Source organism: Grus americana, chromosome 4 (assembly GCF_028858705.1).
Source record: "Grus americana isolate bGruAme1 chromosome 4, bGruAme1.mat, whole genome shotgun sequence".
NCBI lineage: Eukaryota > Metazoa > Chordata > Aves > Gruiformes > Gruidae > Grus > Grus americana.
Genome location: NC_072855.1, coordinates 47,918,680 through 47,946,577, shown reverse-complemented (window position 1 = coordinate 47,946,577; position 27,898 = coordinate 47,918,680). Strand labels below are relative to the sequence as shown.

The window sequence follows — 27,898 nt, the reverse complement described above, 5'->3', positions numbered from 1 at the left end:
GCACTATCCTGCAAAAGGGTGTATAGCACACCAGAGTGCAACCAATTGCTATTTTCTCTAGTCTTTTAAAATTAAGTATAGAATATGCATATTACTATAGACAGGTAAAGATCCAACCCTTTGCATTCTCACTAATAATCTGAGTCCTATTCTAGACCCAGTGAGTAATTAATGCCTTGGACAATGCCTATAGCAACCGGTTGCCAAACCACCAGATAGCAGAGCCAGTCCAAAAGTTGTCCATACAATACGCGTGTGTTCCCACCTAATCTGTTGTTGAGGAAACTGGAGAAAATGCAACAATAGGTAAATCTTGGTGTTTTTCTTAGCCAGAATCAAAGAAAAAGTCTTGGGTTAAAGTTTTGAAATGCCTTCTTTTCAACTGTTCTAATTTACTTCCTTTTTTGTTGGGGTAAGGTTAAATTTAAATATCCTCCTCACATATGGTTAAAATAGGCTTCAGAAAATCAAGCCAAACTTTGCTTCCACTCAAGCAGGTTTCTACAGCTGCAGCAGCAGATCTTCAATTATTATTTCATTTGCTAAAGGAAAAATGTTGTTTACTAACTACTAAGAAAAAAGAGGAAAAAACCAGCACTTGGTCTGAAAGTGGATTATATCAATTTTGTTATTTCATTGAAGAGCAAAATCCACTGCATGGTCTTTCTGAAACTGCGATTTACATTCTTCAAAATGTTCCTCTCATCATAAAAATGATTTCCGGATGTCTTAAAATCAAGAGGGAAAATATATATACACACTTTTCTTTTCCTAGCTTTCTTGGGGTCTTAGATAAGATAAAGCCAAACAGAACTATCATCTTCCCTAAATATAACTGTTCCTTAATAATAATTGGTTTTCCATTTATTTAATGTGGCCATATCATCCCTCCACTGCAGATCAAAACAAGAATTAGCCAGTAATCAGGCTACAGTTTAGAAAATCCAAATCAAAAGCACACTTGTTAGGGAAGGGATATAGGTTTAAGGATATGGGCTTAACATTCTCTTCAAATCAACTTTCTCAGGGCAGTACGGGCAAGTCTGCTTCTTGCCAGCAATGCACCAACCACAGATGCAAAATTCATGAAACCTGGTATCAGGTGTATTGTTAAGGAATCTTTCAAATATAAACAAGGCCCAGTGCACACAGCTGCAAACCTAGTCAAACCATCAACAGATTATTTTAATGACTGATTATGGATACTGCCTTCGTTTATAACCGATCAGTTTCAAATGCCTTAGAATATTTAGAATTATTTTAAAGTTGAATCCAATGTCCTGAACTGGTATTCATATTTTCCAGCTTGCAAGAAGCCTGGGTATGTTTATGAACTGCAGAAGGGGATGATGAGTAACAATGTTCGAGCCCGTATGCGATACCATTGGTTTTAGTTTCTGGAACGTAAAATGCTGAGTTGTTTGGTACCCCCGAGTATGAGACACTGGGTCTTCTGTCAGGCTGTAGGATATGTATGTGTTGTCTTTTCAGAAGGGTTCCACATCTGCCTTAAAACTACCCAGCAAACACAGCCCGCCCGGCACAGCCAGAGGAAATCCGCTGCAGTATGCAGGAGCCTGAATTAGCAGACCCGACCAAGGGGTCAGCGTGCCTGGTCTAATGTCCTGCCAGGCACACGCACAAAGTACCTGGAAAGAGGATTTAGGCCTGAAACTGTAGGGTTATGGCCACTCTTGCATTGGTTTGTCTGTCAAAAAGCTGCGTGGCCTCAACTTGTGTCACAGAACTGAAATATATTTCAAGCTCCTATTTTTACTTTTCTGCTATGTTGTTTTTGAATGTGGTTTTGGTTCCTTTTTTTCTTGGTATTTATTGTCATTGTTATTATTTCTTAATGCAGCATAAAAGAGGAGAAAACAACAGTTCCTTAATTACATGGAAAGGATACACATGATTAGAGGACAGCTGGTAGGTATTTTCTTCATTTATATCCACAAAAATTTTCTGCCCGCAGACTGCGCAGATATCATTGGACAAATTTCTTGTTGGTATGCCACTGATGTTGTAAAACTGTTGAGACTAAGTTTACAGGAAAAAAAGAAGCCAAAGAACAACAAAATATTTGCTTAGAGTCAAGGATGCATAAACACATTTTAAGTGCCGTCAAAGATAAGACAGCATGAAAATGGCTACAGTTGTCCTAGTTTACTAGCGCCAGGGTGCACAGAGTTACCAAGAAATAATTAAAATCTTATTGCCGATGCAAGAACTTTAGCAACCGTCTGCTTGATTTTAAGTAACTGGAACAGAATAGAATTGTGCTGAGATAATCACCTTATTTGGAAAGGGAAGATAAGAACTATAAAAAGGAAAGGGCAAGAAGAGTCTTTCACAGACTCCGGGGAAGTAAGAAGCTTGTCTTCCTATGACAATTAGAAAAATTTTGGACTCTCTTGTATATAGAGACCAGCTTGTTAGGAACTCCAAATCAGGCCCTGGCCTATGTCACAGGTTAGTACTTCATTAAGACTGTTCTTCTAATAAGATTGACAAGGGAGTTCAACAGTTTGACTGTGGCACAAGAACAGCTCTCCTCAAGGAAAATGAGGTTAGTTTACTGCAAGAGTATCTAGTTATTCTCACGAACCCAGGGGCACAAGAGATTCAAGAGCTCACTTCCAGTCCTTGCAAGTGGTATTCAGGATGATGATCCCCAGCACTTAGAGCAATGGTGGAAGCCATGTAGTCAGAACAAACCTCTGCAAAGTCTCTTCCCATCACGCCATAGTACAGTCTGTAAAAAAGCAGCATCACAGCAAAATCCATGGAGTCGTCAGACTCAGTTCTGTCATAAAACCACAAGAGTTCTCAGGTGAGTATGCTCTTGACTAAAACGCCAGAATAAAATATCAATAAGATTTTTACTCCAGTTAGCTCCTGCTTCCTTCAAACTGCAGGTTTAGTTTAATTTTCTTCTGCAGCAGCAGACACCCCCATACTTGAAGTATCAATATGCTTGACAGCAAGCAATGTTGAAAGTAGGCTATGAACTGCTTTTGGAGCCACAGCTACTCAGCTCTGTTATAGAAAGGCCAAGCTGACACATTTTTTTTTTATAGGCAGGGCACTTGCGTAGAGTCTTATTATACAAAACAATTAGGTGTATTTCATTGTTTTGCAGAAGCAACAAGATCAGCCAAATCTCAATAAGGTGTAAGATGCCAGTCAAAGAAATGCTAAGTTTCTGTAGCTGAAAGAGCCTGCTGTCCTCCTCAATACAAATTCCTCAGAATAAAATCTTTGCTAAATTGCAGCAAGCAGTATTTAACCTCCTACCCCCCCAAAAAACCCCAACCCAATAGAGTCTGCAAAAATGTTAACATCTCGTCATCAGTCTCAGATTGTATGTGTTACAGGTCTTGAGAAACTGAAACCTGGCTACCGAATACTTATAAAACTGGAGCTTCTCAACATTAAAAAGGACTTGTCATTTGTGATGCAACAGGGCACAAAGTAAGAACCTTTAAAATAGAGCTGACAAATTTTGTAGTTATATATTTAAAATATACTGGTGGGGGAATTTAGCTGGTTAAATAAAATACCTCAACAGAATAAAGTTGAAGAGTATTGGTTACACAAGACTGTTAAGTTTCTGCCAAGAATTTTCCATCAGAGCTACGTACTTTTGGGTGAATTGACTATACAATGTACAGGCAATAAATCTGACACTTAAAGGAATAGCTGATTTATGTATGTGCATCTCCAGTACCTCCAAGAAGTGTTGGACTTACAGCAGATGCATTATGTAGTTGATCTACATGCTTTTGAGGAACCCCTGGAATTTCTGGTCAGATGGTGTCTCAGAGTCCAGCACAGAAGCTCTGATTGGGCTGCTAGTCAGACAGAAATCCTGGACAAACAAAGAAAATTCAAATTCTACCCAGGCAAAAATTCTAGCTGGATTAAAAGGTTGAGAATCATCTGGACATACAGTATTGTCTTTGGCAATAGTCAAAATAAAAAGAGAACTGCCTTGCAACATTATAGCCTGGTAGACTGGGAAATCATAATTATCAGAAAGAATTATAATGTGGTTTTGATATGAATGTGCTTATTTATTTTTATCCTTTATGTCAAGCCTTTTTATGTCTCATCTCCTTCAGGTACATAAATGAAGGACTGAGGATTAAGCCAGCAGTTAAATTAGGGGATTAAATGAGTGAACACAGTGGCTGTATGAAGTTTAAGGTTTTTCCCCTCCTGTCGTCACACCACAACCACAAGTTCTAAAATGACTAAACATCAAACTTCAGACCAACTATGCAGTAACAAAAATCAACAAGTAAGAGAACGTAGAGCTACACAACATAAAAGGGGTTGAGGTGGGTGGTGAAGATCAGCCTGGAGCAATTTCACTGCAAACAAAGTAAAAATCTATCAAATAAGATATCATAACAGTTGCCAATCCCAGTTTTACCTGAAGATACCTATCTAAAGAATAAATTAAATCCAAACATGGTAAACATTATGGCTAGATAACCCACAATTCCAATTGCACAACTCAGTTTATAGATCAGGAGGAACCATTTGTAGACCAATCTATAGATAAGAGAAAAGAAAGACTCCTGAAGACCTTGTGTATTTTGCAGAGTGGCACAAAATGCTACATAGGTAGCTTCTACTGAAGTATTCATATAAATTCAATAGAAATTTTACACTTCTGTACTTCTCCCTTACTTAAAGGCAAATAAAAATGTATAGTACAGGGGAAAAAAAACCCGCAAACCTTTTTGTTTTGCTTCAGTCTTCACAAGAGATGGTAACTGTGAACATATTCTAAACATAATTAAAACTAACAGTTGGGAATTGTCAAGGAGGGAGACATAGGCCAAAACAGGGAAAGAACAGGTAAAAACCAACCAAGGTAAGTTAGATCTAGTCAAGTCAGTATACCACTGATGAAATTTATCTAAAGTACTTAAAATTTAGCAGAAGCAATCTCTGAACCATTAACAATTGTCTTTGAGAGCCCAGGGTGGAGAGGCAGAGTTTTGGAAGACTGAATACAGTCTCTTTAGGGAGACAGAGGGGGCTCTAAGGCATAAATTCAGACTACTTAGTATATGTTCCTCTCCAGGCTCAATAACACCTGGGATGACTGCTGATGGTAGCAGTCTGCATGAAACTGATGGAATTAATTTAATTTTAATTCTTGTTTAATTCTTTTTCATTTGCATGCCATGTTTGATAAACACTGGTTTAAGGGAACTTATTCACACTGCAGTTGGAAGATTCCTTCCAATTCAACTGTTAATGGCCCTTTTTGTAATCTGTGCATATTTGTTCCAGGGGAATTCTTATTTACTCTTCCTCTTCTACAGGCTTCCTTTAAGAAATAATACAAAAACAAAAAAACCAAACCAAAGTGAAACCAACAAAAAAAGGACATACCGCAGTGTTCTTCCTGAGAGAGACTTGCAGGCTGCTCTGAAAGTGATGTAACTGGTAATAACTGAGAGCATTCCCCACATGGACAGGGATCTCCACCAGCAAAGTCTGACAGGGAAATAAAGAGGAGCAACCCACATCTGCAGTGGTGTGACTAACTGTTGGCAAAATTGAGACAGTCATTTCAAAGTAATGACATCCTACATTTTCATTTTGCATGGTTAGGTTTGATTAACAGATTGCCAAACTGTAAAACTCATACCAAAAATGTGACTTGTAGAGCATCTGAGACAGGAGGGCCTTTGGTCCTAAAATAACGTTAGTCTGCCTTGCACCCTGTAAATAGTAATCCCAGTGTAGTAAATGGTTATATCACTGAGATACAACTTCTCAGACCCCCACATCCTATCCTCGAAAAACTAAACTGTCTATTGATAGAATTAATGCTACTGAAAAAACCACTGATTTTTTTTTTTTTTTTTTCCTAAGTCAAGTTACATATGGAGGTGATTGCAGGGCTAAAGCTTTGGGACCAAATGTTCTGAGATTGGTTGGAGATAGCTTGGCCTTTAAGCCTTAGAGCTGCTCTTATAAACTCTCAGCAAGGCACATTTGGCTGCATTAATTTGGGATGCTGCTCAGTTACACGATCACATTAGTGAAGGTTTTTCTTAAAAACTCTTTCTACAGCACAACAAAATGCTGTGGCTTAAACTTTTAAACCTGTTTTGTAAATGGAATGATATCAAACTTAATGATGTATATTTATTCAAATTGCCCACAGTGATGAAATATTCTACTTCTTTTCCAATAAGCAAATATTTGAAACTCACGGAAGAGTCAAAAGTCCTTTAATGCCAGTTCTCTCCATGTTCACATTAATAAACCATGGATTTGGGATTGTGGAAGCCTGATGATGGCAAAGATAAAGCAAGACTGACTTTAATATGTGTTTATTGATTTTGCTCCTGTATCTTTACAGAAAGGTTACTTAAAAAAAAAAAAAAATCTGAGGGGAAATGGTTTTCAAATTTATGTTTGGTTTGGGGCAGGAGGATTTTTTAAAAGCAAACAAAAACAATCCATCTAGAGTAAAAAGCTATTTCTGTGGAAGATGACTCTCTTTCCCTAAGCCAAAAAAGTAGAATTCTGAAGGAATGTCTGTTACTCCTTGTGAAACCTGTCACAGTTTTGCCACAGATTTCAGCTGAAGCAGGACTGGATTCTTCTTCTTCTCCTAAGAAAAAGGAGAAACTTTAAAAAAAAAAAAATTCCTCAAAACCCCGGAAAGCATGCAACTATTGTGCAAGCTGGTATTTCACAATATAAATTTAAATAAATTAACAGATAGAAACACCTGTAAAAGATAACAACACAGCATCGTTAGGTCACATTACTGTTATGCATTTCTCCTCCCTACAGCCCTGGCTTTACAAGAGCACAGTCGGCTGTGTGTGACCATAAAAGTAGACAGAGCTCCTGCCGTGCCACACAGCCCTGCCAGCACGCCACAGGTCCCTACACATCCCTGGCCGCAGAGGCTGAGGTCTCCTGGCCTTCATCAGAGGCCACCAAAGGCTCCCTGTTGTCTGCCTGCCTTGCTACCGCCCAACGTGATCCCTCTCCAATATGCTTACGTAGTCTGGGTTGCTTTTTTTCAGTAGACTGAAAGTAAAGTCTGAATTTAAGCGGCAAAGCCAAAACTGAATGGGCACGCATCTTGGGCAAACTAGCCACTTTCTAATATCAATCTATAATAGAGCTTTGTTATCACGTTAGCTGCAAAATGAAATCCTAATTAATTAAAAAATGGTATCACGAGCTTCTCTCAGGTGATGCCATTGTCGGATCAATTGGTATACATTGTTTGCAGTAATTGTTTCAAATTTTCTTATTGATTTTTATGTCTGCCAGATTGTTAATTTTAATACTATTAGCCTCTATATGAAATGCATGAGTATTTGTCATGTAAATGAGGACAAAGATAGGAATTGAGTCATACAGATGAAAACCCCAATATTGATTTATTATTAATACTGGAAGGTCACCATCTGGACAATTCCATAAAATAATGCATCTGCATTGCTGCTAAATGGGAGCTTTAACATCTGGATCATATTATTCCAAATTTTCCTCATCCACCCATCATAGCAAGAGGAATTTCCTGACAAATCAGATTGCTGCCCAAAGGTAAAATGTTTTTCTCATTACCGTACTTTAAATGAGCTCAAAAAGACCTAGAAGTGAAGTCAGCATCAGCGTCATAGACAACTTTCCCATTTTCTAATTATGCAGATTAAATAAGTCACCAACTGAAACACGTCCATGTGCCCTCTGCTTCCCTCACCATGTTCCCCCCACTCTGAGCAAGTAAGAATGCCTGTCACCAGCAAATTCAACACAATGGCATTATCCTGTCCATCTTATAGCATATGGTGAAAACTGCATGCATAAAGAAAATAACTGTGTAATAATTAGATTTATTGTGACAGACTGACCTTACCAGAACTCATTAACTTGGCAATGCAAGCTAACTGGCTCTCTAAAAATCTAGTTTCTTTTGATGTAGACATATTCAAATACTCAAAAACATATGCATGAAAGAAATAATAAATCAGCTGTTTGGGGTTTTTTTAAGGTTTAAATTAATATGCCTATATTTGATAGTACATTGGAAATTGGCAGGGTTTTCTATATTAAGTAAATCAACCAACCTTATATTCAAGGTTTGCCTCATTACTCAGGTATAGAAATGAATGCTGTCATAATGATGCTGCTTCATTTTTCAACTATATTCCAAAGTAAGTTCTTATTACATGACTGCCACGTGATACAAGATGTATAATCAGTAAAATGGGCAACCACCTATGGGACCAGAAGGAAGGCTTTTGTGTTTGAGATTGTTCCAAGACCATGACAAATCTGCCTTTCTATCTCAGATATTTTAAGATTTTTATTATGCCAGGGGATAACAATTTTGTCCACATATATCATATTTATTTAATTTTCATCAATGGACAGCTTCCAATGGCAAGCAAATTGCATTATAAGAATCCGCTGATAGTCAGAATTTCCTTTGGGAAAATACAGAGTCAGAACATTAATAAGCTTTTTCCTTCCTTCCCCATTTGATATGCTAGACTTTTGCCTTTATGTTGAGAAAAATGGACAGGATAGGAATGTTTTTTCAAGGATGGTAATTCTCTGACTAGCATTCTTCTTTGCCATGGTCCAGCGTATATAGTACAGTTGCAAGCACATAATTGCCTGCACCTCACTGAATTAGAGGAGTGCAAAATTTGTGAGTGAAATGGAAAAATGAGAGCATTATCAGAACACAGATGCAAACCTATTGAAAATCAGGTTTTTACAATGTGAATTAGCAGAACACAGGCCTTTTTTTTTTTTTTAAATCTCAAATAACAATAACAAAATTCTCAAAAGTAACTGAGAATCAATGATTTTCTCTAATCTGCTTCCTTATCATCTGGAAGTTAACCCCAAACTGTCAGCTACTATCTAGAAAAAAAAAAAACCCAAACACAATTATCAGAGTAGCCTACATTTTATTTCAAGCAAAGACTTACTAGAAAAAACCTCTTATTTTTTTTTTTTTTTTCCACCCCCCTCTATGCTAGGATCACACCCATGTTACTTTATATGTAGCCATCTGGTAGAGGCAATCTCTTCCCTCTCGCCAAAATTACCCGCAGCTGAGCCTTGACTGCTTTGCTGCAACTTTTTTGCTCTTGACTCTTTGAAATAGGAGCCTTCCCCAGCATGCCTTTTTTTTTTTCTCCTGTCTTTTTTTTTTTCCAGGAGACATTTTATGTTCTCGATAAGCCTGGATAAGGCTCTTTTGGAAGCTACAGACTGTTGCTGTTTCTCTTGCATCTAGTAAGTACTTGCTGCTTTTTTTTTTTTTTTTTTAGCAATGTAATGAATGCCCTTTCCATGTAGGGCTGATTTTATGCTTCTTTTGACCTTCATTTCCTTTTTCTTTCAAAAAAACCCCAAACTTTTCTTTTTTACATGTTTGCAAAGCACTTTGAAAAGGAAGGATGGAGGCAATCACTGCAGTCCTTTGCTTTATTTCTACTAACAGGACTGTGCAATTCTCTCTGAGCTCTTACTATATCTGAGAATAGCATGAGTATCCAGAGTGAGGACGTATACATGCAAACCTCCACCCTGACCTCAAAGAATCAGACAGAAAGGTTTGTCAGCTGATGCTTCCTTCCAAGCCATGATATGCAATAGAAGGCTGGCTACTTGTTTTGTTCATCTCCTGGGACAGAAAATAGAAATGAAAGCAGGCTTTGCCCAGAGAAAAGGAGCCTTAGGTTTACCCCTCCCATTGAAAATAACGTGTTCTATCTATTCATCTGATTTCCCTTCTCTTTTGTTCCTAAAGATGCAAGCACGTTGTTACAAACAGGGGAAAGTGTTTGGTTTCTTCTCTTCAGTATTAGACACTGCTGTGCATAACCTATATGTGAACTATACAGCCATAAACCGAGGGGTCAAAAGCTGTATGGCAAGTAAGAGAAATGTGTAAGTAAGCAAAAGTAGAAGGCTGTTTTCTCTTTAGTGAGCATGTGGTTGTTTTTCAAATTTTGACTTATTTAAATGTTTCCTACCAAATCAAACAAAAATGAATGCAAGCATAATAACTGCCACCTGGAAGAACTGTAATGCAGAAGTCTAGACCTGCCTGTGCTTAGGAGAGCAGTAGATTATTTTTTTTTGTTTGTTTATTTTTATGTCAAATGGGCAATTTCCTGTATGCATTAACTAAGTTGTTTAAATCTTAAATGCAACCATCTTTACAGTTTCTACTCCTAAATCAGAAGGTTATCATCTGCTGCAACAACGTATACTAGTTATTTTTCATCTATCTTTTGTAAGGATCTCATTAATCATTCAAATTTGGATCTTAATGTTTGTCCTATTTGTTAGTCTTCAAACTACAGTGGATCAGATTTTGGCAGTTACTGTACTGGTAGAAATTAGTAACTTTAATATTGCTGCATTACATGCTTTTAAAGAAAGCAAGCTAATGCGATGAGATCAACAGTATGTTCAAAAACTATGCAAAAGCATTTGGATGTGAAACATGAGGGCAGTTATAACTTAATACAGAAACTTGTAAGTTGTTCTGGTGACAAATACTCTTACGTTACCTAACATGGAATAAATGCAATAAACCATCTATTGGCAGAGACCCACAGTGAGTAGCGTTCACTACTATAAAGTAACTTCATACGTAGATAGATGGTAGGTGTGAGAATATAGTACGCTCCCAAGTAAACAGAGCGTGAAGTGGAACTGCCAAAACTCAGTGCAAAGTGAACTTCAGCTTCTGGTGCTACTATTTTTACTGAAAGAGGGTCTGCTTCAGTTCCTCTTTTACTGGAGAAGGAGGCCTCGCTGCTGCCACACAGCCGTGCACTGAAAATTGAGGCCCCAACACGTTTCTGGTGCAGACATTTTGTTTATGTTAAAATGCACTGCAAAAACACAAAAACCATCACAGAGTCTTATTAAAGTGTTGTGATTGTGGCAGTTGTATTGGAGCCTCCCTATATTAGACTAAATGCATTTAAAAGTATATTTTTTCCGTATCGGCTCTGTCACCTTGTAGGTGTGACTGGCTCCTGTAAACTGATAGTTGGGAATGAAGCTTCAGTTGCTGAAGACTGTGTTACACAAGTAAAAGGACTGTAACAAGTGTAGGCTATTGGCATTTTTGACAGGGGTTAAGTCAATGTAGCACACATTAACTAACTTTAAATACTGCTAAGGAGGATAATGCCAAAACAACACAAAGTGCGTGCTGCTTAGACTCCCACGGGTTTTCCCTGTAGCAGACAGGGACTTTCCCAGCTGGTCATCGTTGTATGCGTACTTAGAGTTTGAGTGTGTTTCAGCACTCATTTGGTACCAGTCTCGTGCAAGATATTTTCAATGGAAAACAAAGACATGGACAGTCTGAGCAACTTCAGTCACTTCAGTCTTGTGTTATTATAAATGTCTCTTGAAATCAGTGAGGCAAAAATTGATAGGAAAGAAATACTTAAAAATCTCTGCACTGAGATGCTAACACAAACATGAAATGATTGCATGATACAGCAGAACTGGTCTAGAAGAGAAGTTAAAGAGAACATGATGGTAAAGTAGTATCATATATGATTGTACTGTACAGTGCTCAGGTCCTGCGTGTACTCAGGGTTAGGTGTGTTTGTAAAGGCAGAGAGTTAGTGACACGAAGCTAAAATCCTCAGTGAGCTACACTACCTGTGACTTCATTAGACACTTCACCTGTGCATATGTTGCCATGACGAACAGTTCATCACTGTTCCTAACTTTGTAAAGTATAGTTGAAGAGCCTGTTTTACAATCTCTGTATTGCAATTTTATGCCACTGTGAAACTCCACTGACAGGAAAGCTGTCATAGATCAGGCTGGTTTTATATCTCTTGCTACAACAGTTTCTGTAAATCGTATCAAGGTTTCATTCTTTAGTGTTTAACGGACCTCTCAGATCAGGGGGTATGATGCTTCAGAGTCTGAGGAGCAATTGCCAAGGGATAAAGTATTGATCATGACTGTTATTGATGTCACTGGTATCAAGAAGTTCAGTTACAAAAAAAAATGGATTTCATCCTACAGATGGCTCTCATCAGCTGATGAAGAGGGAAAAGCTAAGAAACTGCTTGTGTGCTTAAAACTCTATTTGCCTGAGCTATCTGTGTAATCCCCATTATTTGTTTAACAATTACTTAAAACTTACATTGCTTTTTAAGGAATGGCCCTTTCTGAGATGCCTAACTTCTTTTCAACCATTGAATGGGGAGGTCAGGGGTGGAAATCATGTCACACTAGTTTTCTCAGGTTTGCAGAGAAGTCTGTGGTAGGGGAAAGGAAGTGAGCTGAAGCACCATAAGTCCCAGTTTTAGCACCTTAACCACAAGACAAGCTTTGTCTCTAATTAGGCATGTGCATGAGTAACTTGATGAATAGGGGTCTTGGATTCTCTCAGTAAACCCCCTGTAGCATTACTTTAGCTAGAGAAGCATAGTGACTTTGTTGTCCTACCTAGTCCATTATTATACAGTTGTTTGAAAACTCAAAAGCTTTTTCCTTAAAAGCTTTAACCTACTAAAGACTAACCACAGCATCAGTATGCATACACAGAAAATAAAATACAGGTTGTTTTTTCTTCCTTCGTAAAAGCTGTTCTCCACCTGACCAAAAGCCATGGCTTGCTGTTTTCCACAGAAGCTCAGTTGTCTTGCTAGATGTAAATGCTTGAGAGTATGTCATGACTCCCAACTGCTACCTGAGAAAGATGATGTCTTAACCTCTACAGCTCCAAAACTGCTGTCTTTCTGACAAGCTACTCACCTTGTACAATCGACAGTGTCTTTGTTTCTGCTGAACAAGCACAATCGGGGCAATAACCAATGTTGCAATGAGAACAAGAACCATCTTCATAGGCATTGATTCACAGCCATGGTGCTTTTCATGGAACTTCCAATGTTACAACCTGAAAAGAAAATATGCATGGTATTTAAAAAAAAAAAAAAAAGAAAAGTCTAGATTGATTTGTTATACCTAGACATGACAATAAGCCTATGTATGAGAGATACTTTGAGGAAATAGGTTAGTGTTGTTATGCATCAAGACGTAAGGTAACAAACTAGATGAGAATACTCGGTCTTTGTAACTGGAACTATTATCCTGAAAAAGGACATGTAGACTAAAGTAATGGGTGGAGAGTTGTCTTTTTTCTCTCCTTTTTCTAGCAACTCAGTCCTCAACATAAATATAGCCACAAATACATAGTGCATATGAATTTTAAGCAGACATTTCAGAATTGCAGATCTGAGCCCCGCACAATCTTTTAGCCCAAGGTAAATGCAAACTCAGAAGAGAGCTTAATCCTGTTAAACATGACAGTTTTCCTCTGACCTGGAGCTTTCTGGGCCTACATTTCAGGACTCAACAGCATCTCCTGGCTTCCAGATCTGTGTATGCACTGTATGCACCCCAACTGTACCCTGAAACAAAGCTAAAGAGACAGACATGGACTGTCTCCTGTCCCCTTCCACGCTCTGGTCCCTGTGGGGAGAAACACTGTGCGTATGGGCCGGGAGCTGCAGCATGTTCTGGTTGATGCCTGCCCTGGCTGATTCATGGATCAAGACCTTGTGTGATGGTGGCTGGTGGGCAGCAGCTACTCTGTTCAGACACAGCCAGTGTCAAACCAGATTTGAGCAAGGAACTACACAAAAGCCTGAAGTCATTCTTTGCTGCTATTGCCTGCTATCCCATGTTAGCCCAACTTTGAATCCAATTAAAACTTTTGGCTTTGCAGAAATCTGGATATAGGTTTAAAATGTGTGGTTCTTTCCCATCCCTTCTTCAGAAGCAAAAAAGCGACAGTAGTCACACCTTTTTTTTGCATTTAAAAAGAAATGGCTGCGCGATGGGGGATGCTGCGCTCAGATGTCACAGCACTGAAGTGACCAATACCAGTGCCTTTCTTCCCAGATTTATGCTGGGAGTACCACATCATCTTTGCCGACAGCTCTGGAAGCAGCTCATGAGTGTGATGCACTGGGTGTCCGTCAGGCTGCAATCAAGGGTGCCCCCTTACGGGCAGTGCGCTGGGCTGGAGATAGCATAATTAATGTGCGCCCTCAGAAAAGGGAAGGCAGCAACAGGGAGATAACAAGCTTTTCCTCTCTACCCTCCCCCACTTCAAGCAGGCATTAAAATGATGGTTAAAGGACCATTTCTTTATATTAGACTTGCGAGGACAGGAAATGTTATATTTATTGTACCTAAAGAAAAGTATTGTACAACAGCAATCTCTGTAATGATCGCTATAAAGCTGTTCCCTATTTTGTTTTGCTGAGGAACTGATTAAACTGACAGAATAAAAAGTTCCAGTAAAACTTTTCAAGAAAAGAAAATTCTTTACGAACTACGCTTCTGTGAACAAAATGTTAAAGGTTTCTGGAACTGCGATACATGTACAATTCATTTAACAAAACATGTGCAAGCGGTATGTAAATTAACATACTTCCATTGTTCATCTGATGATAATAAATCATTTTCCTGAAACACATTCAAAACAAACACTATAACTTCACGGTGAACAACAGCCAGATGGGTTTTCTCCTCTTAACCCTCACCACCCCTTCCGTCCTGTGAGTTGCTGGATGGGTTGGTGAGTTCCCTCTGCCCCTCTTGCCTGGAAGCTGCTTAGAAACCCACAGCTTCGCTGAGGATGGCGGTCACACAATTTCAAATGCGATGTACAATGTTTTTTTCAGTTGAAATGCCCATGTTTGGTAGGGGTGGTTGTTAATATAGCTTGAAGTGTCAAGGTGCCACTTTATGTTGGGTTTTGCTGTCTACATCTTAGCCCTGTGGGTGATATGTCCTTGCATTTTGCTCTTGAGCACTGAGGGATATGCTACGGCTTTACATTCTGCCTTAAGCGTGTGGTACTTTGTACTTGTCCAAGGGAGAAACAGGGAATGCAAGTCACCATTCACTTGGGGAAAGAAGTACCCTTTTAGAACTATTTAAGTACCAAAAGACACAGCTGCACCTAGCAGAAACTTCAAACCCATCCAGATGCCCAGCTGCCACGCTCTGTTTCTCAGCTCCTATTGCTCTGTCAGAAAAAGTAGAGGCAAGTGGCTCTTGATCTCTCATCTTTGGAGATCATGAGGGTTGAACTGAGGGACTAAGGAGGGGAAAAAAAAAAAAAGAAAAAAAAAGTCTTCATTATACTTTTGCAGAGTCAAGTAAAGGCATTGACAGTCTTAGCAAATACTGTAAAACTGAAACTTGCTTTTGTAGGTCATATGTATGCTAATGTACCTTTACAAAAGTGGTGGACTACACATCTGCAAACTCTAATCTCATTATAGCTGAATTAAATTGCAACAAGTACACAATTGCACTATACAGCTCAAACTAGAGATGCATTTCAATTTACACTGCATTATTTATTTGTTTACCAGCTAGCAAGTAACTGAGAACTTGAAGATTCTGAAAATGCATTCATATCTTGCTTCTCAGACCTGATTTCTGTTGTTACTATGCAATAAAACTGGAAATAAGTTTGGGATAGTTTAGATCCCACTTTTTTCCACATCATACACAGTAACATTTTGACTCCGTAGCAAGCTAGGGACCACTTAAGAGGAAGGCCACTGGGCCTTAAAAATAAAATTTTTATTTCAAAGACTGCAGACCATTTGCTAGTATTTCATCATAATATATTGGCATACTTCTTCCCAACTTCTTCAACTGAAGAACTTGTACAAAATACTGATTTTGTTGTTGTTGTTGTTTTATTTTTTTCCCCAACACATACTAATAACAACAGTTTTTCTGCATCAGCCTACCTGTGCCAGAATTTGGATGTGGCAGTGGTTAAAAAAATAGAAACAAAATTACGGTCCATGCAGTGCTTTTAACTTTATTTTGGATACTGCACAGCCACATGAATCCTTGCATCTCCAGACTTCCCTCTCTAAACTCTGATTGCTCTCCTCCTCCCTTATGGCGGTGGCAATGGCTTGCTGGTGAGGGCTGCCCTGTGCTAGGTGGCTGTGCCACGTGAGGCAAAGACCAGGGCAGCCGGTGAAGGCTTCTCACAACAAGGCGGCTTGGATGGGCTTTGTCCATAGGGCAAAGAACTGGACAGGGAGGGTTAAGGGAAGTACCATGAGATGCTGCTATCTGGGTGCTGCAGTTGGTGGTGCAGAGGTTGGGAGAATGAAGAATAGAAGTGGTGTATACAAGGAAGCACGGTGGAGTGTTGATGGTGGCTGTGGAGAAATACAATGCATAGAGGCAACTACTACACGGCAGCACGGTGCTGTGTGTGCAGCAGTGGGTGTAGTAACTAACCCTGAGCAACCCTGGCCATGAAGGTTGGGTACACAACGTAGGGGAGAGCACTGGGGGCTGCTGGGTGGTGTGGGAACAAGGGAGAGGATTGTGGGTGCTGGCAACGGGGAGAGGACAGCAAAGCCCTGTTTTAATGTGCAGACAAACCAAGGTATCTGAAAGTTGTATTTGGCCACCAGGAAAAGGACAATTAAAGGTTTTGGACCCAGCTAAGGACTGTAACATCGGTGTGTAATGGATGATCAGTGAACGTATGGCCATGGGCATGACCTTTCCCTCACCAGAGTCCCCTCAGCAGTGGCAAACCGTGACCCGGCAAAAAAGTATATGCTATAAATGTGAAACTCTTTTCTAAACACAGCGTCTGTCAGCAGCAGACAAGGATAAAGACTAGCTGCCATTTGTGCAGTCAGGGCCTCTCTTCTGGCTGCTGGGTAAAAAGTACTTGCTAATGAGGTGTAATCCAATGTTATCCACCTAAAATGGGAAAGAACAGGACAAGAAAATAACACTGGCTTAAAAGTATGGACAGAATGGCTTTTATACAAGTAGAACAACTATTTTCTTGTTACAGACCAGGTAAATCCCTGTTTATTTGCACAGGGGTGAAATAAAAACTCCAGAGCAGACAAGTAGATGTCTGCTTGTGCAGACATCTGTGCTGATGTGCGCTTTAACTTCCTCAGTCGGATGATGGAGAATTTTTGGCGGGCTTTAATTTTGAAAAAAGTAATTTCTCGAAATATACCTGCATTGATCTCATCTTTGTTGTAGTGTTGCACTAATTTTCCAGCATTTATTGTGTCTTGTTTTAAACTAGATTGCAAGGTTGTTCGGGGAAGGCCCATGTATTCTTATGTATGCTTTAGCCACTAAGCACCCAAAAATTGTGCTTGGGCTTTTCGATACTACTGCAGTCCAAATGAAGAGTAATTACGATTAATGCAGAGACTTGTATAGAGAGCTACCGTCTCGCCCTGGGCCAGCTGTCGAAAACCCTGCAAAAGCTGTACGAGGGCAGGGAAAGGTTGAAAGTTTCTTGATGACTGCATTTTCCAAGAGGGAAGGAAAAAGGCGTAGAGGTGAATGAGGGCCCGACAGCCTCGCTCCCCAGGAGCGGGTGGATGGAGGGGTGCCCAGCCCCACTGAGGTGGGTAGCGCCAAGCCAGTGGGCTGGGAGGCACAAATGCCCCTCTGTTTTGGGGCGGGAGCACTGGGTTTAGGTTTAGAGGTGCGGGTTCATCTCTGCCCCTTCCTGGGGAGTGCTTGGGCCTCCCCCAAGGTCTCCGCTCCCTCACAGCCTGCTGGGCAACAGGGCTGAAATGCGGCTCCTCATCACACAGCCAACACCACCTCTTACACACGCACCTCTATGCAGATGTACACATGCACGCCTGCAGCGAGACACCCCTCACCACAGCCCCCCAACCTCCCGCCGCCACCAGCCGCTCTCAAGCCGCCCTCTTCCCTCCTCCTCCCTCTGGCCCTGCTGCTGCACCTCCGGTACCTGCTTCGCAGCAGCTGTGCCCCCAGCCGCGGGTGGGAAGGAAGGTGCTGCTGCCAGGCGCTCGCCCGAGGCCGCAGTCCCTCAGCAGCAGTGCTGGTGGGCGGCGGTTTGGCGGCGGTGAGGCGGGCGGTGCTCAGAGCACCAAGATGCCGTTGCTGGGGTGCGGGTGCTGGGCCTGGCTCGGTTTTCCTCTCACGTTGCTGCTCCTCCGGCCTGAGTCATGGAAGCGTTATACAAAACGTCTAGGTTTTTTTCGCTGTGAAGTTTACTGGCATAGGTGTTGCCAGCCGAGGGCTGAGCGGTAGCGCTGCTCCGAGCCGGCCTCGAGAGCAGACAAGGCAGCACCCTGCTCTGTGCACCCTATCACTCGACCGCCGCCGTTGGACTCTCCCAGTTTTAATCATGAGAGAGAACATATGTGTCTTTTTTAAATATTCTCACTGTTGTGTTTGCTTCATGTGCCTGAGGAGTGGCTGTGGGTAAATGGCCTGTTAGAGATCCCTTGGACAGGCTGCTCGAAGCCTCCCATGGCAGCAGCTGACCAAACTTTATCATTGTTTGTTGGTGCCAGGTAATTACGTAATTTTGTTATGTGGTGCACAAGACACCAGAATGGAGGTTGTATGTGGTCTCCTGACCCTTTCTAAAACTGTTATTGAGGATCCTGAAGAGATGGCCACCCATGCAAGTCCGAAAGGGCCATGAAGTGCTTAATTTTAAGTGGCAAGGTTGCCAAGGGTTTGCATGTGGTCCTTCACTTTTTGTATAGTGCGGGAGGAGTGTCTCTGTTGTACGGGGTGAGAAGTACCATTAGTTGGTCTATCCCTGCTCACACGTAGCAGACATCAGTCCTGCAGCGAAGGGTGGCAGGGGCTGACCCTCGTGGTGTGACATCCCTTGCAGTAATCCAAGGGTGGCCCTGCTCCGCACCTGCACAGAGCACCTCAGGGCCTGGGTTTGCAACCCAAGTGCTGTTCAGGTACAGCGGCTTTACAAATTGCTCCCTGCTAGCTGGCCAACTCCCCACCTGGAGTCTCCTGCCAGCGAGACCTGCACAGTCTTTGCCACAAAGTTCTCCCTAAGTGGCAGGACTGTGTGCAGCCCCTAGTACGTACATGAATAAATGCTACAGTAATAGAATTAATTAGCATCAGCCACTGGTGGGAAGGAAAGGCCTTATCTAGGAAAGAGAGTGCTACCTTTCCTAAATATTTCCCCACGAGTTCATATATATTTTTAAAAATATATGTATATATATTAATAAAGTGGGTTGCATGTCATAATTTTATGCAGTTTCATTGCATAGTTTCCATACTGGCCATTTAACCTAGAATATGCACCAAACCCTTTACAATAAGCTTAAATCACCAAATGTTTTTCTGCTATGAAAGTAGTAGCTTTATATTTCTAAGTGCTCTTTAAAATGCAACAGCAGGATCTTTTTTGAAAATTGGAAGGCTAAAGAGCATTTACCTACGACAAAGCAGAACTATTCAAGGGAAAATTTGTATATGTTGTATTCCTACTTTTTCCCTTTCTTTCTTCAGTGTTTTAATAAATAGGGCTAAGCAACTGACAAGAGGCTAGGTGACAGAGGAATGTTTCTGTGTATACTAATGCTGCTCATGTTCAGTACACACATACTGTAGCTTTATAGCACTTATCAAACGAGTCTCAGAGCACTTGGCAAAAATCTAATCAAAGCCAAGGCGCTGTGTAAGATAGTGTAAACCAAATCACAGCAATTTAAATGACATGTGCAATTAACAGTTGGGGCCCTGTTTTTCCATATCAATCTCTTGATGACCAGGCAGCCCTGTCAGTTGTTAGCTTTACCCCGCCATTCAACAGAACACAACAAACACTTTAAATTTTATTCTTTGAGCTCCCTGCTAAAGACTGCTTTACTGGATTCATCTATGTTTTCATAAACTTTGTATGCTTAAAAGGCTTGTGTTGGCCTTAGAGGGGAACAACTCTTTCTGGCTGACTAGGCTGGGTTCTGGGACTCCTGGGAAGCAAATATAATGGTTTTTTTTCTTCTTGGAACTTTTGTGGGAATGTCAGAACTGCTGAAGCTCCAGAGCAGGTCTGTCAGGTAATTTTGGCAAATTCTCAGTGGGATAACTACAATACAATACTGTACTGGAAAGGAAAACCCATTAGGAAAATAATAGTAACTAGTATACTTTTTTATATCACATGATGCACACAATTTACCGAGAAAGTTAAATAATATTAAAATATTAATTGGATATGTTTATGATCAAAGAATAAAGCAAGACAGACAAAGCAAGATGGCCATCAGCTGGTTTCTCTATAAGCTTAAATCACTGCAAATTGTTCCCCTATACAGGCAATAAAATTTTGTTTTTCTAACTACCCCGTAAAATGCAAAATTGGGACCTCTTCTTACAGCAGTTGAAAGGCTATTGCTTTTAATTGTCATTTACACTGGTTAAAATTGAAAGTGCAAATTTCTGTGCACTGTAACGTGCATTCATACACTGTGCTCTGTGCACTGTCTGTTTTATGTCCAGCCTCTGGATATTGTCAGATAAAAGAAGAACATTTTTATTTTGTGAAGGATGTGCTTTTAAAAAGCAGCAAAGCACATCAGACAAGGGAGAAATAGTAAGTTAATCTGCCATAAAGCGGGACATGAAAATGTATTTTTCTTCATATCTGTGAAAGTTAGTGAAGCAAACCTCTTTATTTCAAATAATGAAAATTAGAGAGCCAATCCCCTTGTTCTTGAAAATAGAAAATTTTCCGCAATAACATTACAGTTCTTCTTAGTCACTTTTAATTTTTTAGCTATTAGGGTTCTCTTTCAGTTTCTTTTTTTTTTCTTCCTGAAAAAGGAAGTGTAAAAATGCACATTTCATAAAATTAAAACGGTGTGACCTTTATCATCCCAGGACCCCAGAATTTGGGCACCAATAAAATATTTTGAAAGACTGGCAGTGGACTCATGGTAAAGGCAACACATGTAGGCCTATCTTACATCTTACAGCATCTATCCCCCTGTAGAAATGGGAAATAATTATCACAGAGAAGTAACATTACTTTTGCCTCCAGTGGTGTTTATCTTGTCTAAGGCATCACCGCTTTGGAAGATAGCAGCACAGAGTGGGAGAGTGCTGGGAAGGCCGATGGACAGCACGGCCAGTGGTAGCGGGGTGCCACGCACTTGCAAACTTAAAATCTGGCGACCAAAGTAGCGTGGAGCTGCCTTTCAGGGAAGCTCAGAAAGGACCAGGGTGGCTGAGGGCTGGAGAGAAAGCTGAAGCTGGGTGGTAGGGTGCTGCACGACGTGAAGAAGATAACACTGCTGGGGTATAACAGAGTACAGCAAGGAAATGGGCAGTACAGATAGACTCGTGCTGGAGCTGCTGTCTGGCGTAGGAAGCCTCACTGAACCCAGGCTGTTTATGCCTGCTCAGCTTGTGGCTCAACATACGGTGTCTTTCACCTCAGCATCTAAAGCCTCTGTCTTGCTGTTGCTCACTGAAATGCAGAGTGTTGCTCCCGCTGAAGTCGACAGGGTGAATCACGGGAGTGAAGTGATGTGGCTGCAAAAGCCTTTGTGGAGTGGGCCAGGAGCAGCTGCTGAGCAGCATGGCGTGTACACAACGCAGCGTCCCCAGCTAAAACCTGACAACTGAAGGCACTGTGAGGCCTCTGGACCATTGCCATATGCCTTACACCCTGGGTCACGTGCTGGAATCTGTGCCACGAAGCAGTCGTGTGCGTGCTTTAGTCTTGCTGAAGTCAAAGGGAATTAAACACGTCTTCAAAGTTCAGCATGTGCTCCAGTGCTCCTGTGTCCGGGAGGCGCAGGGTCATTGTGCTGTCCTGCTGCGGGGAGGTGTGTTTCTGTCTCACAACAGCTTTGAGACAGCAGCAATCGAGTCAGAGGCTCACAATACTTGCTGCTGTGTTCTAGCTGTGTTCGGAAGGGAGCACATTCCATCTGAACGTGTGTTCAGTTTTGCACCTCTGAGCAGTGACTGCCTTAGAGCTCCCAAATTTTCAAAGAGTTACATGGGGATTTATCCAGCCAAATCCCATTATAATCAATGAGAGCCGGGTGAATAATTACACCGCAGTTCTTTGTAAATAGTGGGGAAGGTTGCCAGTTATTGCTGATTACGATGCTGACTTTTTGTAGATATAGATCCACGTGTCTGTTGGGAATTGCACTTAGACCACCGAGTTATTTCACATATTGGTATAGTTTCCGTGTTTACTGTGCATATCACTTCAAAGAACCGAGCTTGATGACTTCTGGTTCACTGTGTTAGCAGTCCGTCTCCTCTCCATCTCCTGTTGTTTCCTTTCACAATCTGAGTAACAAAAAATGGTGGTGTAAATAGAACTCCAACAAAGAGGTCTGTTGAGCCTGTAATGCTCCCCTGAAAGGAGGCTGTCTAGGGGATGAATGGAGCAGCCTCAGCCTAGCAGTAGCGGGGAAATAGATGACTTGGCATTGGAGAGTAGCAGCCAGCAGGGTGCATATGCCTAGTGTAGTGGCAAATAATGGTTAAGCTAGTCAGTTGAAGGGCTAAATGAGAGGACATTGTCTAACCCCGTAACCGTAACTAAATTGTAACCTGAAAAGAGTTTATAAACATCTGGCTGCTAGCCCATCTCTAAAGCTTAATAGCTAAATCGGAGGTGCAGAATTTTTTAAGGCTGCAGTTGAAATTATTACTTGGAAGTATTACTGTCTCAAGCAGATTAATTGCATTTCAGGATTGTAGACTGTATTAAATTGTGGTTTGAACATCTCTGCTGAGTTTTCTCGTTAAATTAGTTTCCACAAGATCAACATTTATGATTGACGCTATTTCCATTTGGAAATACACACTCATTTGGAAACTCATTTTGGTTTCATGACATCTTGCTGCTGATTTTATAGCTCTACTCAGTATTTCATACAGAATACTAGTCCGGTGATACACCTTAACTTCACTAATTATTATATTCATGTCTTTATTCAGATGCTAATCTGTTTAAGCTTGAATGGAGTAAGTGACACATCTGTATCTTCTGATTTCTTACAAATTTAGCAGTGCAGGAGCACATTTCCCTGTACGGTCCTATTTTATTTTAATATTGCTCTTCGGTGACAATGAAAAGCATATACTGGTTAGACTAATAAGCCTGTGACCTCCTCTGCAGACTAGCTTTTCAATCTTTTTATAGCTCCCATTATTAATAGGACAGCATCTATGTGCTCTGCATTTGTGTTGCAAATACTTACAATAGTTGGAATCATTTTCTAATTACTTAAACAATGCACTGTAGCAGCACCAATTGAAATTCCTGTAGGCTACAGGCTTGCTAATTGTTTCCTTTAGTAAACCTAATTTATAGGGCTGTGCAAATAGTTGCTGGGTTTAAAGTATTTTGGCAGCTGAACTGAAAAATAAATGTTATGGACTGAATGGAAACTTCATTTCTTTAGAATTGTCAGCACAAGAAGAATTGTTTTGAGGTTCTAGAAACATTTTTTAACACCTGGCAAACTGTTTCATTTGGTTTTCAGGTACATTTAATAAAAGCAAAGGACTGGATCATAAACATGAGAGGGAAGCACTCCCAGCTCTCCCGTTCTATCCACTGGTTGAGTGAGCAGGGCAATTTACCTGGGATCTTAACAACTTAAATTCAAGACTCCAAACTGCTTCAAGCTTTTAGAAAGGTTCGCCTAACACTCAGATGAAAGTTTTAAGACTGGAAATAAAGTATTGTGGGATGGAGCTCTGTTTGTTTCCTAGGATGTCCAGATTAAACAATAATCCCAATGGATCAAGCAAGCAAAATCAGAACTGGTGGATCAAGTTTTGTGTGCTGGATCTTCTCTGTTTATGAGTCTGACGTGGGGCCACAGCACACATCTACGGGGCAAGAGACAGGCTGAGGATCAGAGATGGGCTCTAACCCCTCTACTTCATGTTCTCCTGCTGCTGTGCAAAGTGAGCAACCTAGTCATCAGGCCGTAAGCTTATTCCTTCTCTATCTATCTGATTTACTCTATAATTTTATACAATTTGGAAAAGCTTCAGTAGCAAAAGTTGAGAGTGAAACACCTAGCATACTCCCTATTCAAGAGCGTAGCTACCAAAATCTCTGGTTACTGGTTGAACTATTGATCTGAACTGGGACACAGAGCACAGAAGGGAGGAGAGGACAGATTTAAACCTGGATCTCCCACAGCCTAGACAAGCGTTTGCCATCTTGTCTCATGCATCTATTTGAGCGTGCATGAGTGAGTATCGATCGTGCCTGTGTAAGTCTGCTACCAAAACTGGAATATTTAATTGCAGAAATGTCCACTCCCAACCTTAGAAATGAAAAAGAAACAGCACTAAGTGAATTTCCCCAATTTATTTGAGTCATCCAAACCAATAAACCATTTAATGAAAAAAGTTCAGCCAGCTGTACTTGGTTAAAGGAACTTCTCATAGTGTGAAAATTGTCAAAGACTTTGGGTTTTCCATTTATCTGAAATTGCTATCAATAGTGTAACTTTTACAACATTTTTCGAAGAGGCTCTTGCTCTGGAAAATCTCTGAGCAGTATTGTACATTTGGGAAACTTGTCTAAAAAAAAGACTCGCAAAAGACTTTCTATTTTTTGTTGTTTTCCAGTATTTTTACTGGCTCTGGAGTAAAACCAGCTACTAACAAGGTCTTATTTTTCACTCTTTCTGAAGACTATGCATTTTTCATCATCCTCAGGTTTTCTTCCTGTTCTTTAACATACTTACATTTTAGCAATCTCAGTTAAGAAACTTTGTTTTTTCTCCCCCCCTGTTTTTTTCAGGACCAAATAAGATTGACTGAAAGGCACATCCGCTGTGTCTTTGTTGCTTTACTTTGAATGCCTCCAGAGGAAACTAAAATACAAAAAGAAGGTGCTTTCCCAGGTGCAGACCTAAGTGCATGCAAGCTTTGGTCGTCCAGGTTCTTAAGGTGAAGTCTAGTGAATCTCACTCTTCACAAAGATGACTATTTTCTTCTCCCTGCCGCTTGCTTTCTTCCCCATCTGCAACCTCCCTGCTAGCTGTAGCATTTATGCTATAACACAGAAAATGAGCATGAAATGTCAGACTAACAATTCCCTTCTGGGGTTAAGCTAGTGGCAGATGACTTGAGGACTATGCAAGCCCCTGCCCCAAACTGGGGGTTTGCTGTGACCTGTTGTATCCCTATCTCTAAAGATAAACTTGAAGAACTGGCCCTCCTCTGCCTTCCCAGGGATCTGCTCTCTTATCTCTAGTAGTCGCTCACCAACACTTTTATCTGTCAAAACCCTCTCTGCTGCCCTAGCAACAAGCATCCAGGCTCTTTTCCAGCTGACATAAGCTTCCTGCCACCTCCTGATGACAAGTACTTCCAACATTTCCAGCTGTCAGACTTTCAGCATCTGCTCCACATGTCACCAGGCTGACTTTGCTGAACCTCAGGCAGCTTTGCTCTCAGCCAGTTGCCTGATGCTTTATGGTGAGAATGACTGCATCCTGACCACAGTCACTTGTCCACCTTTTCATGTGCTGAACCAGTGACAATCACGGTTGCTGTTTTTCTCTTCCAGATAGCTTCTGTTATTGCATTTATACACCAGTGCATGTTTTGTTCAGACTTAGTCAGCTTTTGTATTAATACTGTTAATACTGAGCAGTGGCTTCAGCAGGGCACCATTAGATTTATCCAAAGTGCTTCTCTTCTAATTTGAGTTTGAGCAGGAGTGGCTCTTCTGAATTGTTGATGTCCTTAATTTATACATAGCATGACATTTAGAAAATAAATACTCTTACTGTTGAAGAGTCAGACTCTTCAACTGGATTTACTCTGCTGCTATTAATGTATATGGAATTTTACCGCTGATTTCCCTAGGACCAGCTCTAGGCCATCATTTCACACTTCATAAAGTCTACCTAGAATGTGTGTTGGTACCAAATTCCCTGGTAAATCTTGTCCTCTTTTTTTTAAAGCTCTGTTTCTGCATCGTCCTTTCAGTAGTGTGTCAGAAATGGAATACATAAGCCAGATGAGAATCTCCCACTGAAGTAGATTATGCCATTGCTGTATTCACCAGCACCTCCTTCTTATCTCCTTTTCGAGTGCTGTTGTGTGTAAAGTTTTCCACAAGCTCTTCTAGATCCTTTTCTCCTTGAGAGGATCAAAGATAGAATGAGTGTGGGAGACGGGCAAGCAGGGGGAGACCCCAGTTGGCAAATACATCAAGCCTGGGCATTGGGTGCTCAGCCTTATCAAAATTACCATAAGGCTGAAAAGGTGTATTTTTCATGTCCAAAATACAAGTGTGCTGAGCCCTGCCTTGCAGATGGTCGTTAGGCTACCATCTGAAGGGATCCAGCCTGCTGCTCTCCAGCCCTTGCTCCTTACCCACTATGAAGGGCAGATCCCCAGGAGACCTCTTCATGTGCTGCAGGGACAAGCTATACAGAGACAAAGTTGATACTGCAAGCTCTTTAATAGCCCTCACCATCCCAGCAACTTCATTTGGTGCTGGGCAAGCCATAGCAGCAAAGTGAGACTGAGCCTGCTGTAAGATACTTGCTTCTTTGCAAATGTCTGGGCTGAGGGCCTGTTTTTAGGATGCACTTTGTGTGACCTACCTGCCACCTGCATCACCCCCTCCCCATGCATCAGATGCCATAGCCATGGGATGGTCTTATGCTCAGCTGCTGAACTCACCACAAACCATTCATCATATTTACCTGTTCTTATCCAGGGCTGATTTTGGGTTGAGTAAAAGAGCTGAGCTGACACACTGTCTGCCTTGTGTGATTGATACCTCTGCCTCAAGGAAGGTGGTGGGAGGATACAGCTGGGTGGTCGACAAAATGGAGCCTCTATGGAGCAGCTCATATTTAGATACAATATGCATGCGTTAAGTGTAGTTTTTGCTAGGTGAACGTCACCTTAAGCTAGGTTGTGGCCCTCTACTAGCATAGGAGATGTGCTGTATTGTAATCCATGTTCTAGATGTCTCTGATGATCCTTTTGAGTTTCATATCGGAGAAAATGCAGTGTCTCTTCCATCTTCCATTTTGAGAAATCTCATTACATAATAGAACCTTTATTAACTATATATATATAACTATATTGCTGACTTTTATCTTACTCCTTCTTGTTATGTGCTTGTTAGTTGCAGCAGTTGCCAGGCGAGTCTTAACAGTTAAGGTAGTTTCCTGCTCTGTTGTGTTCTGGAAAGCAGTGTTTCATACAAATCTTTTCTCGTTCATCTACTTAATGTAGTAGTACAAAGTTGAGAAGCAAGATTTCTAAAGCTCAGTTCTGAGTTGAGGGACTGATTTCCGTGCAGTGTTTTCTCATGAAGGTACAGCTAGCTTTAGAATTCCAGTGTAAGTCATATATTCTAGTCAAATGATGGAACAAAAGAGTTAAGACAATTTTAACATTTCACGTGTGTGGGACAGATTATGATACTACTACTTGCTAATATTTTCAACAGTCTAGATGCCATTTCCAAAATCCCTGGGCGCCAAGTACATCAAACTCTATAAAAATATATGTGTTGCAGCCCAATTTTTAAATATATGTGGGTATCTCAAGCAATAGATAAGCATCTGTAATCACCTAACAAGACTTTAAATATGCCTTCTTCTGTTGCTTCCAACAAAATTAATTTTTCATCCTTTTGTTGTGTAAGTTACATAAAATCAAAACCTAAGAATACCTTGGAAATTGAGCTTATGCTTTAGTTTCATAGACTTTTTTGAAAATCCATGCTCTATTTAAAAATCCACATTGTGTGAAAAAAAACCCCAAAACATTTGTATCACTGGGATGATTATAGTGTTACATACAGTTCACAGAATGTAAATAAGAGTACTGAATTTTTTCCCCATATTGAAGAATCCAGCATCTGAAGGAAACGAAGAGGCTGTGTGAGGCTATAAGATTATCTTCAAAATAATTTTCTTCCCTTGTTGAAAAGAAGTTATTAAACCTAGTAATCCTTAAAATAGAGTATGGGGGGTTT

The 27,898-nt window shown here is 40.8% G+C and overlaps 1 protein-coding gene across 1 annotated transcript; it reads right to left on the bottom strand.

Annotated features, from left to right (window-relative positions):
• Positions 1-71: 71 nt before the first annotated feature.
• RNF175 (ring finger protein 175) lies at positions 72-26,520 on the bottom strand. The gene is given in 10 exon segments (XM_054823975.1): positions 72-285; positions 1,003-1,092; positions 1,910-2,031; positions 2,689-2,799; positions 4,449-4,560; positions 5,413-5,567; positions 12,817-12,958; positions 14,501-14,535; positions 25,961-26,037; positions 26,508-26,520. Coding segments are annotated over 10 exon segments (996 nt in total). The 3' UTR covers positions 72-146.
• Positions 26,521-27,898: the final 1,378 nt, after the last annotated feature.